Source organism: Pseudophryne corroboree, chromosome 12 (genome assembly GCF_028390025.1).
Source record: "Pseudophryne corroboree isolate aPseCor3 chromosome 12, aPseCor3.hap2, whole genome shotgun sequence".
Lineage (NCBI taxonomy): Eukaryota > Metazoa > Chordata > Amphibia > Anura > Myobatrachidae > Pseudophryne > Pseudophryne corroboree.
Genome location: NC_086455.1, coordinates 170,931,855 through 170,945,189, shown reverse-complemented (window position 1 = coordinate 170,945,189; position 13,335 = coordinate 170,931,855). Strand labels below are relative to the sequence as shown.

General features: G+C 46.5%; 1 protein-coding gene across 1 annotated transcript; it reads left to right on the top strand.

Annotated features, from left to right (window-relative positions):
* Positions 1-227: 227 nt before the first annotated feature.
* Positions 228-8,909, top strand: EIF5 (eukaryotic translation initiation factor 5). The gene is made up of 11 exons (XM_063948541.1): positions 228-319; positions 2,317-2,596; positions 2,685-2,766; positions 4,561-4,733; positions 5,008-5,119; positions 5,325-5,446; positions 6,645-6,803; positions 6,959-7,120; positions 7,836-8,000; positions 8,224-8,364; positions 8,538-8,909. The coding sequence occupies exons 2-11, from the start codon at positions 2,525-2,527 to the stop codon at positions 8,628-8,630; spliced, it is 1,281 nt and encodes a 426-aa protein (XP_063804611.1). The 5' UTR covers positions 228-319; positions 2,317-2,524; the 3' UTR covers positions 8,631-8,909.
* Positions 8,910-13,335: the final 4,426 nt, after the last annotated feature.

The following is a 13,335-nucleotide window of genomic DNA, read 5'->3' as shown; positions in this document are numbered from 1 at the left end:
CAGCGGGTAAACCTCGCCCTCCCGCCTGTGTGTCAGGCGGTGTATTGTCTGTGAACCTATTGTTTTTTTTTTGTTTGTTTTGTGTCTCCTCCCTTCTCATTATCTCTCGGTCTGTGCCGCAGGTTCGCCGGTTGGAGGGAGTCTCCCGCTTGGCTGATTGGGTGTATAAATCCCGGCTCGCTCGGCCCGTGTGCAGTGTCGTGGCCAGCTCTGCGCTGTGCCGTCCATCCCCGCGGAGTATCCATTGCTTCATCCTGCCTCCGTTCATCGCACCCGAGGGCGAGCAGCGTTGTGTTTATGTCTTTATTGGACGAAAACGGTGAGTACTGGCCCGGGATGGCGGGACGCGGCGGGATGTGGAGGTAAAATGGCGGCCGCGCCTCGTGACTGGAGGACGTGACGCAGGCTGCTGGGGGAAGGAGGGGGGGAGCGGGCCTCGCGGTGGGGACGGGAGGCGGAGGGGTGACTGGGTGTGACGGGGCGCTGGAGTGGAAGGGTGGGGGGGGAAGCGTACACGGGGACGGAGGCGGCGGCCGGGGCAGGGAGTGCGCATGCGCGGCGCCATAGGGCTGACTCAGTACTGCAGGTGTGAGTCATGAGCCGCCCCTCCCCCCTGTGCAGCCCCGGCACCCCTGTCCGTGCATCCTGCCTGGGGTGAGGGGGGTCCTATGGCTGCCAGTGTGCATGGTGCTGTACCCGGCACTGCTGTGTGACATACCACTGCTGGGTATTGCTTATGCCGGCTGCATGACATAGGGGCAGAGTGTAGCTGGGCTGTTCTTGCGCAGGGGGCTGGAGTGCTGTGCCCACACAGGGATGGGGGGGGGGGGGAGCGCTGGGCTGTGTACGCGCAGGGGGGGGGGGGGGGGGGGTTGCGCCTGGAGCGCTGGGCTGTGCAAGCGCAGGGGGTGGGGGGTTTGCGCCTAGAGCGCTGGGCTGTGCACGCGCCGGGTGGGGGGGGGTTGCGCCTGGAGTGCTGGGCTGTGCCCGTGCAGGGGGGGGTTGCGCCTGGAGTGCTAGGCTGTGCTCGTGCTGAGCTTGCATACACTAGCTAAGGCAGTTTTGAGTGGGGGGGGGGGAGCTCATAACTGGTTGGCGCTAAATCTCTGCAGTAGCTCTTGCTCAACAAGAAGTACTCCCCAACTTCACACCAAGGGGTCTATTCATGAAGTGGAGAAGTTGCCCATGGCAACCAATTGGCTGCTCTGTATTACTTTATAGTATGCAAATTATAAATGTTACATCAATGCTGATTGGTTGCCATGGGCAACTTCTCCACTGGCTCACTCCTGCACTCTTTTCACTGCTTCATGACTAGACCCCCAAGGATTTTACAGTGTTTGACTTCACGTGTGATAATAAGGTCGCGACATAAGCCGGCGACCTGCAGTAATGTGAATGATGTTGGTGTATGTAGCGTGTCTCAAATATCATCAACGCAGATAATGTCAAATGTACTTTGTCTCACCCTCCCACCCATGTGTGTGACAAACTACGCTAGATACTGGTGTAGCTGTGTATGGTCACCTCACCGCAGGAAAATGTCTAACAGCTGGTGCTCTGCTAGCTGACTGCGTGTATCAAGAGGAAGCAGAGGGTGACGCAGCATTAGGCTGACCATATTATTAATTTAACCTGGGACACCCATGAATTACACAGGTGCCGGCTTGTAGTCGGTAACATCAAGGTGCACATTTACTGAAAGGGAATGTGCTGCAAGTAGACCTGTCTGATAGGCCCATATCTTGAAGTTCTGACCCAGTTGGTTAATGTGATCAAATTGAAGCTGTTCTCTATAATGCATATGTAGTTACCTGTGTAAATGTTATGTATGATAGTTATTGCTGAGGACAGGCATGGTAGTACGGATGGCGTAGTGGTCAGCATTACTGCCCCACATCACTGAGGTAAAGGGTTCGATTCCCACCATAGCCCTGTGTGGAGTTTGTGTATTGTTCCCACAATCCAAAAAGATACTGGTGGGTTAATTGGATCCCAACAAAATTAACCCTTGCGTGATTGTGTGTTGTAAGCTCCACTGGGGCAGGGACTGATGTGTATGGCCAATATTCTCTACAGCGCTGCGGAATATGTGTGCGTCCTATAAATAGCATTAAAAGTTAATGCATTGTGTTACATGTTCTGTAGCCACCCTTGGTGAACTAATTGCTACGCCTGTTTACATTGGGTGTACACCAATAGCTCTTCCATATGGTCAGTCACGATGTTCATTTTGGACTCCCATTTAATGTATTGACAGTCTGACACATTTAAGATGTGCCGGTAATAACGCCATTTTCTTTTTTCTGCCCGCAGAGCTGTTGCGCAGCCATTGGTACCTGTATTGGGGAAACATAGCATACAAACAAGACGCTCACAGCCTCGCTGGCGAAATTATTTTCATGTCAGAGACCGAGAACTCTTGCAGCCGTTTATGTCATCCAGTCTTCTCCAGACAGAAGATACCAAAAAGTTGCAATCAAAGATCTTTTCCTCTTATTGAAAGGGCTACTAATAAACAGACATGTCTGTCAACGTCAACCGCAGTGTTTCCGATCAGTTCTATCGGTACAAAATGCCCCGTTTGATTGCCAAGGTAAATATTTTCTCACTGGTTTCCTGCTCAAATCCTCTACAGTCCCTGTAGCCTGGAAGTTGTGTTCATTGTGAAAATGTCCTTGCAGGTAGAGGGCAAAGGAAATGGAATAAAGACAGTAATAGTCAACATGGTTGATGTTGCAAAGGCGCTTAATCGGCCTCCAACGTGTAAGTTGCTTTCTCTTTTTCATTAATGTCATTAGATGTGGAGCGTCGTATTGTTCATACTGCACAGCTACCTGTGACCTTGTAATTGTATCAAGGCACGCACTTTGTTTTGGAACACTACCATTGTGCTTTGCTGTATTAAATGTATTGGTTATACCCCACCCTGTATGTTTTCAAAACCGCCTCCACCGTAATCGCTGTGACCAAGTTTAGGCAGAATCATTTATTATCGATTTTTTTATAGTGGTTTTTATTTCTGATCTCCTGCATACACTGTTGATCTGTTATTGGGTGGTTTGGTATAGTTAATCTGAAGGGATACGGTTAAAATACCGCTAGTTGGGATCCTGGCGGACACGGTGCCAATGCCGGAATCCTGACTAGCGGTGAAATGGCGACGCCGGAATACCGGCAACGTGCGCTATTCTCCCTGGCATCCCATCCGCCGGCTATTCATAGTGAACCTAGTTAAACAGCACTGCTTGTGAAAAGGTCGCTTTGTGTGTGCACTGCCTGAGTCAGAAAATAAATGTCTTAATCCCCTTTATCAGGTGATCCTAAAGGGCGGTACACATGGAGCGATGTTCACTTAATTTCTAAGCAATCTGACTAGAAATGAAGAACACATCGCTCTGTGTGTAGGGGAGCCGCGCATCGCCATCACCGGCTCTAGACTTGGCAATCTAGTGAAATCGCTGGGTGCAATGACCCATCTAGTTTCAGGTCTTTTTATTCTATAGGGCAGAGGTTCCCAAACTGTGTGCCCTGGCTCCCTGGGGTGCCTCGGGACACTTGCAGGGGTGCCCTGGGTTGGTGGTCCAGGACCAATTCAAATTATTCATGGTCAATAAAATAGGCAAAACCAGTGCTGGTGGCTGCCAGTCATAAAATATGTGGCCAAACAGAAGCAAATCTTGTCCCTTACCACACAACTGACCCTAAGGATCACATATAAATGCGATCTACTTAATGTAATATTTCTTTCTAAATTTTCTCAATAAGAAATTTTTTGTCTAGAGGCGCCGTGAAAAAAATTCTGATATTCTAGGGTGCCGTGATTCAAAAAAGTTTGGAAACCACTGCTATAGGGGGTACAATTCCATTCTTAAGAATGAATTTAAGCTCCCAGGAGATATTCGGCTAATTCCCAAAATGGCCATTATTACCAATGCCTGGGGTAGCCTCATTGAGTAGTTGGAGCTGCATCATGGCCAGCTTCTGCTTGTCTCATGAGGGTGCGAGCAGAAATCTGGAGCGGGTTCAGCCTTAGGGTAGTTGCAGGAAGTCTTTGCAAAAACTTCTGTTAGCGAAATTCCCAATCAAGAGTGGAATTGGTCTCGTGTCTTTCCCTGTGAGAATATTCCGCCTGTTCATCCTGACTTATTGATCATCCTTTGGGAGTCTGCTGTAGGGCTACAAAATGCATGGCATTAAAACTGAGATCATGGCAAATATTAAAGGCCCATGAGTTAATTAAATGCACTACCTATCTGAAACGATTGCCGGTGGCTTTCTCCTATTTGTGTGTATGTATTATACATGTGTGTGTGTGTGTATCTCTATATCTTCAACGTACTAGAGCAGGCTGCAAATTGCTAATGACTTAGGGGGAGATGTATCAAACCTTTAGAGAGAAAGTAGAGGTTGCCCATGGCAACCAATCGGCTTTATCGTTTATCTAGCCCAGTCTAACTGGTTGCTATGGGTAACTTCACTTTTTCTGAGAGGTGGAATATATTTCCCGCCACGCAACACCTATGCCTGTATTTAAATCTTATTTCTATTTTGTACCAGATCCCACCAAATTTTTTGGTTGTGAGCTGGGTGCACAGACCCAGTTTGATGTTAAGAATGACCGTTACATTGTCAATGGATCTCATGAGGCAAATAAGCTGCAAGACATGTTGGATGGATTCATCAAAAAGTTTGTTCTATGTCCAGAATGTGACAATCCAGAAACTGATCTGGTAAATGCATTTATTTTATTAATTGCGGCGTACATGTTTTGGTTTTAGCTTTCTGACTAATATGTATGGCTAATAGTGCATTAGATTAGTAACTACAATATGTACATAAAAATAAACTAAGTTACTGATACGCTTATGTGGAAAGTTTGGGGGGGGGGGTTCAGCTATATAACCACAAATCTTACAGTAGTCGGGTGATTTTGCAGTAACTTCCAGTACGCACCACACCGGTTACAATGACATGTATGTTGACTGACTCTGTCTGTCATTGCAGCATATCAATGCAAAGAAACAAACAATAGGCAATTCCTGTAAAGCTTGTGGTTACCGAGGCATGCTGGACACCAACCATAAACTCTGTACTTTCATTCTCAAAAACCCACCAGGTAAGTGCTCGGTGCATCTGGGTCAGAATGTGCTCTGTGATCATACATATATGATGACTTTATAGCTGCAAGCAAGACTGCAGCTTTTACTGTTCCGTTGTGCCTGCTAGCATCCGTTTTATCCAGCGCTACTTCAATGCGAGCTGTGTTGTGGCCGTCGTACTAACGCCACTCTTGTGGGGGGGTTTTTGTTTGTTTTTTCCAGAGAACGCAGATGGCTGTACAGGCAAAAAGAAGGAAGATAAAAAAAACAAGAGGCTTAAAGAAAATGGTTCTGGGTCCAACAACGAAACAGCAATTCTAACGGAACTTAATCCTCCACATGTGGTAAGTATATGGAACAGACCAAAGACACTTCAATACTAAATTTTCTTATTTTGGGTACTTGTACGTGTAGGCTTTCTGTATTGTTCAGCACTCACTGCTTGATATGGCATGTGTAGCAGTGCTGGCGAAGAGAAGTATGAAAAGCAACCTATTTAGGTGAACAAACTGCACTTTTCATGTTGCAGCCTTTTTACGCAGCTAAACCCGGTCTGTCTCTGCCTGATCAGTGCATTGGGGGGGGGAGGAATTTGAATTGCACCCTGCACCACCCCCCCCCCCCCCCCCCCCAAACTCCTGTCTCTTTGGAGAAAACAATTGAATTGCCTGCATTGTACCAATAAGAAGGCTGCAACTGTTACAGAATAGGGAGGAAAGGAGCTTATTGGCCATATAGTGCATGTGCTAACGATTGCTAACCGTGATATCGCTAGTGGACTCCAAGTTTCCAGGGACCACAATCTCCTGGGACCTTAAATGGACACCACTGTCGGGGAAAGTGCAGCAGAGGTTGTTCTTCCTTCGGCAACTAAGGAAGTTCAACATCCCACAGAAGCTTCTGCTCCTCTTCTCTTACGCGATTGTGGAGTCGGTACTGTGCTTCTCGATACTGGTACAGTACAGCTATGCAGGCTCCAAAAGGTGGTCAGAACCGCAGAGAAGATCATCGGTCCGACCTTCCCCAGGACCTGGACCTGTCCAGAGCTAAAAAAAAAAAAAAAAAAAACAACAAAAAAAACGGGCCATGAAGATAGTAAAGGACCAGCCACACTCCGGCCACAGCATGTTCAACTTGCTTCCTTCAGAAAGGCGTTACAGGGCCGCCCCCGAGCCGTCCGCCTGCTGAACGCCTGAACATTGACTGACTAGACGTACATGGAACTCGCTTGTGTCCCTACGGTATACCTATCTGTCTGACTTTACTTGTTTCCCCCCCGCTTGTCTGTTACCTACTTGGCTGTTGTATAGTATAGCAAACCAAAGACAAATTCCTAGTATACGTAAGTACACCTGGCCAATAAAGCTGATTCTGATGAAGATTTGTCACTTCAAAAAAAGAACCTTATTAGTGCTATTAAGAGGACTGAATCTTCTGGGCGTGCCAGTACACGCTTTCATAGCGCTCAAAACGACTCTTTGCACAATTTGGTTTGGAATAGGTTAAAGGGGAATGCCTGCTGAGTTTGTTTTTGTTTTAAAGGCAGATGATGATGATGAAGACTGGGGTGAAGACACATCTGAAGAGGCTATGAAACAGAGAATGGAGGAAATAAGTGACCATGCAAAAAATCTGACTCTAAGTGAGGACTTGGAAAAACCTGAAAAGGAAAGAGTAAATATTCTGTTTAACTTTGTAAAGGTAAGATCATTGTGCCAATACAGACTTCTAGAACACCGTTAGGAAAACATACAAAATCCTTACTGATGGTGCCTGGATCAAAGTGTACTAGGGATGTGGTGTATTAATAGAAACCACTGTGCTTCGACTTGGTATAACGTTGTATTCTCTTACAGAAAAAGAAGGAAGAGGGCCTCATTGACTCATCCGATAAAGAGATTCTTGCCGAAGCTGAAAGACTCGATGTAAAAATTTTGGGTCCTCTAGTCTTAACAGAAGTTTTATTTGATGACAAGATAAGAGAGCAGATCAAGAAATACAGGCGACACTTCCTGCGTGTAAGTATACTGAGTGATCTCATTGCTTTCTATAAAGCTAATCAGTCCGTATTGGTTACTGTGCCGCATTTAACATCTGCAAGAGAACTCGAATTGTGGTACTTCTAAATGTAGCATAATAGGAGTGGCTAACGTTTATTATTCTTAGGGAAGCCAGTCCTCTGCCATCCTGTAGTGGCCAGTACTCTTAATACTCTGGTGTTTGAGGTTTTCACTTATGAGTAATCTACTATAGGAAGGGACTTTGTCCTGTAGAAGTCCCAAAATAATACAGTTCACGTTAATTGTTTTATGAAGGGGTTGTGAATAGTGCACTAATCCTGGAGCCCAAAATAGCTTTGAGTCTTTGCTCCTACATAAGTTCCAAATGGGTTATGATGTACGTTGTGTCGAGACAGTACCAGTCAGACCGGGCCTAGCGACCAATGTTTTCCCTAATTTCTCAGATCTTTAACGGACAACCCTAGTAACAGCTGTTCTTGTTGTGGTCATGTCAAAGTGGGGACAGGCAAAAGCGAAGCACCTGAAGGTTTGGCAGAGGGGTTATGGAGCGATGTCCCACATCAGGGACTTGTCACTTTGCACGTCTTCTGTATATCCTATTGATGTGATGTTTTGGGACTCTACGTTGTTGAGTTACTGATCTGCACCATGTGAATGTGTGATGCAGAGCTTTAGCTTCTAATAACCTAAAACCTCCATCTGTCATCCTCAGTTTTGCCATAATGATAAGAAAGCCCAGAGATACCTACTCCATGGCTTTGAATGTGTTGTGGATATGCACCAGTCAAACCTTCTTTCCAAAATACCACATACCTTAAAGGAAATGTACGATGCAGATCTCTTAGAAGAGGAGGTGATCATCAGCTGGGCTGAGAAGGTATGTTACAGTTTGGCGCATGTGACATGGCATATATAAAGCGAACTGTCTATAAATGCTATGGATACTTCAGGATTAGCGTGAGCCAACTTCTTCTCAACAAAACCATAAAATGTTTAACCTAGTTGATCCAAGAGAAACGTTTAACGTTGCATGCCGCGTAATGTTCTGTATGCTCGTGACTTCAGGCACCATGCATGAATGCAAGTGTTTGTCTTTTCAGCCATCCAAAAAATATGTCTCTAAAGAGCTTGCCAAAGATATTAGAGCGAAGGCCGAGCCCTTCATTAAATGGCTGAAGGAAGCGGAGGAAGAGTCTTCCGGTGACGACGATGATGATGACGACGACGATGAGAATCTTGAGGTAACACGTTGTTCTGCTTCATGTGTATGTAGCAATAATGGGGTCTCTAGGCTGTGTAAGTGAAGTAATGAGCTCTATCTCGGGGTAAATTGGGACGGCTATCGCCCTTCTTAAACTGAATTGCAGGTGACAGTCCTGTATGAGCTTTCTAACTATTGGCCTTGTGTCCACAGGTTGTGTATTCCACATCTGTGAGCATTCCGAAAGTGGAGACCGTGAAATCGTCTGTTGAAAAGGATGACGACATCGATATTGACGCCATTTAAAGTGAATCTGGTTAAAGTTGTTCACTTTCTGCTTTTTACGCCTGAAGTGCAACATGTATGTGATTTAAGCTGTGCTAGCTGAACATCATGCTAAGCTTTTGTATGCTTTAAAAGTTTCTTTCTACTGTGATTTGGTCTTCAATAACTAAGCTTCACTAATTAAAGTGCATAAAAAAACTGAACAGACTATGTTTTGTCTATAGCATGTAATTCCCTTTTAAAATTTAGTGTTAACTGCACATTTATACAGTGTTTGAATAAAGGTTTTGTTTTTGTTCACTAGTTCTTATTTTAATGACCTACTCCTAGTACGACTTAAGTTCGTTTTTCTAGGTTGTCTGTTTATTACTGTGGCCTCTGTGAGGGTACTGGGAAACTCCCAGCACACCTAGCATTATAGAGGGGAACCTCTGCTGCTCGTCCATAGTATGGTATAAGACGAGCAGCAATGCGTGTGACCTGCAGAGCTCTGGGCTATGTGAGAAGGGGCCTTGCTCGATAAAGTAACTGGTAAAAGTTCATAGAGCGTTTACTTAGGTATGCTGGGCTTGATGCCAGGAGCCATTAGTATATGGAGGACGTTGACTGCTCTTTAGAAGTGCTGTTCCATTACACCAATAAAGGAAGTTTCATATTTTTAATTATCTGCTTTCACACCTTATTTCTTTTTCATCCACTAGGGGTCACTGGAGTACTCTTGGGATATGGATGGGGCGTTAGCAGGGATAGGCATATTTAAATTAGTAACTACCCACTCCCTCCAGGCTCCCAAGGTACCGCAGTGTGTTTTCTATGCTCAGTCGGGATAGAGCACATGTGGAGAATCACCACTTTATTTCTGTTTTTACTTTTTTTTTTTTTTTCTTTTTTTTTTTTTTTCACACAATCCCTTCCCAGCTTAAGCATGGGTCCAGGATTGTTGGTGCTGCAGCTATTGGCTTGTAGGCACCCGAGAGGAGCATTGCCATAGACCAACTTCAGCAGAGCTGACTGCAGCCCGGGGCTGCAGAAGGAACTGGACAGAGCTTGTGTGAAGAAGCCCAGTCATAGCCTCCACTACTCTAAGGTAATGAGCGGTAAGGCAGCTCACACTGCCGCCGCTCACTTGCTATGTATTGGGTGGTGTCGGGTCCCCCCCCCCCACACAATTTGATCCCCTGCAGGCACGCCCAGCCGCGGACTGCCTATCAGCCACCACTGGGCACTCTCCACCGTACCGTCCGTCCGTCCCCCCCCCCCCCCCCCCCCCCCCCCCCGAGCTGCGCACGGCGGCTGTCTGCCAAGGGGGGGAGGGGAGGCTAACTGCGGACAGTGCTCACTGCTGCTGCAGTCCGTCTGTGAGGGGGGATGATTAGGCCTGCATAGCAGCGGGAGGCCCCATAACTAAGCTGCATTTTATTGCAGCAGTCATAACGAAGTCTATCAAGCCTGTGTAATGAGTGTCACAGTATATGCCCAAGTAAAAGAACTATCAGGCTCTTAAGCCTGTGTTGGACATGTGCTTAGGGGTGTGTGTGTGGATAGATAGATAGATAGATAGATAGATATGAGAGATATATAGAAAAAAATAGATATATTTCTCTTTCATCCATCTGGGGGACGCTGCGCCATTACTTGTGGGTTAGAGGTGTGTGGTTGTGGAGTTTGGCACAGAACTATTAAAACCTGACTCCTCCCCCCTCTAACCCCTCCCATCTCCTTCCTGCCTAGCCAGTACCTCAGTTTTAGTTTTGTGCCTGTGGAGTACAGACACAGTTTTTCTTTCTCCTTAGATTTTTTTCTTTTTCCTTTCTTATTTTTCTATACCTAGTCCCTGTCTACAGGTGACAGGTATAAATGGAACAAGGATGCTGTCAGAAAGGGCCACCATACCTTGGTCACTGGGGCCTTTTTATTCAAAAAGGTACTGGACAGCCACAATCTGTCACTGACAGTATTGGGCTGTCCCTAACTGCTTTTATTATTATTTTATTATTATTTTATTATTATTATTATTATTATTTTATTTAATATTTATTTATTTGATTTATTTTATTGATTATTAATATTTCACCCCCCCCGACCCCCTCTCCCCCGGCGCAAGCCCGCCAGCGGGAGCTATGCCGGAGACCTGTATCCCTACACCCGCAGTAGTGTCTGAGGGGCTGTGGGGACGGACGGGGATCCCGGAGAAGCCGCCGCGTAAGTCGCTATACTTAGCAACGCGCGGCAGCCCGAACTTCCGGTTGATCGCGTAGTAACAGGAGTGCAGGGACGGCTTCCCGCCCTGCTCTGCCCGCGCGTCACTTTGCCTGACGCCATCTTCCGGAGGGGACGCTGTGCAGTACAGGAGAGCCTCTCAGGGGGAGACTTTATTTACAAAACCGCAAGTATAGAAGGGCTATTCATAGGGGGAGATTACAATCAAGCTAATGAGCTAAGACTGTTTATTACTTGGCAAAGAGAGCCAGCATACTGGGTTACAGTCCCAGAGATCTCTTCAAGCTATAAATTTCTTATTGAAAGGTCACTAGTCACAATTGTATGCTACTTTCTTTAGTACATTCAGAATAGAGAAAATGACTAGTAAACCGGACAAACCTTCAAAGGGAAAAACTGCCTCAGTGGTTTAATTTTACTGCTCTCAGTGTGGCTCAAAGCTAGCAAAATGTAGTACTGACGCGGGTACCCTATGTACAGCATGTTCTGGTGCAATTTCAGATTTGCGTCAGTCTAGAGAGACTGAATCTGCTCGGACTCAGGTGGAGCCCTTGAGGGCCCAGAATATGGGCAGGAGTATCACTGATTTAACTCAGTCCTTAAATAAGTTTGTAAATGCGGCCAGCAGTTCGACTGCTACTAAGCGATCGCAGCCGTTACCAGCTATAGCGTTTCCAGGTAAGGAGGCGGACACTCTGTCATCTCCTTTGGAGGAGGGGGAGGTAGATCCTGAATGGGATGAAGTTTCGGCTTGGGAAGTTAGATTGCTAATAGAAGCCATTCGTCAGACTCTTAATATTCAGGACGCGGCGGTGGAGGAGACTCCTTCCCCCTTCTTCAAACGACAGAAGAGACAGGTTACTGCCTTCCCTTCTTATTCTCACTTTGCAGATATTTTAAAAGAATCCTGGCTTAAGCCGGATTCTCGTTTTCAGGCGCCTAAAAAGTTAAAGTTTCTATATCCCTTTACGGAGGAAGATACAAAATTTTGGGAGACGGACCCAAAGGTAGACGCTCCTATTTCACATCTGGCAAAAGCTACGGTGATTCCGTCGGTACAGTCTGTGACCTTAAAAGACACTACCGATAGGAAGATAGAAGCATTACTAAAATCTATGTTTTCTTTATCAGGTGTTTCCCTCCGTCCAGTACTGGCGAGTGCCTGGGTACTTAAGGCCGTGGATGAATGGCTTGCACAGGTGGTATCGGGAATGCAGTCGGACGATCCGTCAGAAGCCATCCAATTAGCAGAGCAGATTTCGGAGGCCCTCACTTATGTGGGTGAGGCCTGGTTGGATTCAGTTGCGCTACAGTCTCGGGTTTCAGCCTTGACAGTATCCGCAAGACGCTCCTTGTGGCTTAGAGTTTGGAATGCTGATTCTGACTCAAAGCAAACCTCGACGGCAGTGCCTTTTGAAGGTGAGTTTCTTTTTGGATCAGAGTTAAAGAAGATTATTTCAGACACTACTGGAGGAAAGAGCCCTTTCCTTCCATCTGCACCTCACAAACCAAAACCTACAAGGTTTCGGTCCTTTCGTACACAGGGCAGAGGTAGTTTCCAATCCTTTCGTGCTTCCTACAGATTTCCAAGACGGGGGTCTTTCAGAGGAAGAGGATCCCAGGCTATTCGCAGGCCGGCCAGTAAGCCTGCCGACAAACCTGAGCCATGACGCCTCAGGTCTCCTGGAGGGATCAAAGAAGGTTGGGGCCCGGTTACTTCAGTTCAAGGATGTGTGGCTCCTATCGAAACCGGATCGGTGGATAATGGGAGTCATATCCAGAGGATATATGTTGGATTTCGAAGAAACAGTCCCAACCCGACTATTTATAACACCTCTCCCAGACGATCCCTCCAGACGTCAAGCTCTCCTTCAGGCAATAACAACCCTCTTACAAAATGGAGTAATCATTCCGGTTCCCTCTCATCAGAGGGGTCGGGGTTTTTACTCAGGTCTTTTTCTCGTAGACAAGCCGGATGGTTCGTTTCGAACCATTCTGAATCTGAAGGCTCTCAACCGTATCCCTCAACCCAAAAATTCAAGAACATAAAAGACGCTTACTTACATGTCCCGATTTGGGTAGGACATCAATCTCTACTGAGATTTGCAGTGGGCCCGGAGCACTTTCAGTTTCAGGCTCTTCCCTTTGGTCTCTCTACGGCTCCCTGGGTTTTTTTACAAAGGTCATAGGTCATGTAGTCGCAGTTCTCCGTTGTCAAGGGGTCAACATCACTCCATATTTGGACGACCTGTTGGTCAAGGCACCATCAGCGGAGATTCTCACTCAGAACCTGCATCTCACGATGGAGACGCTACAATCGTTCGGGTGGATAATCAACTTTCCAAAGTCATCTCTACTTCCTTCTCAGACAATGATTTTTCTAGGACTTCTATTCGACACCAACAGCCAGAAGGTGTTTCTTCCGGCGGACAAGATTCAGGGACTACAGTCCAGAATCCGAACCCTGTTACACTTACCAGTAGTGTCGGTCCTCAGATGTATGCAG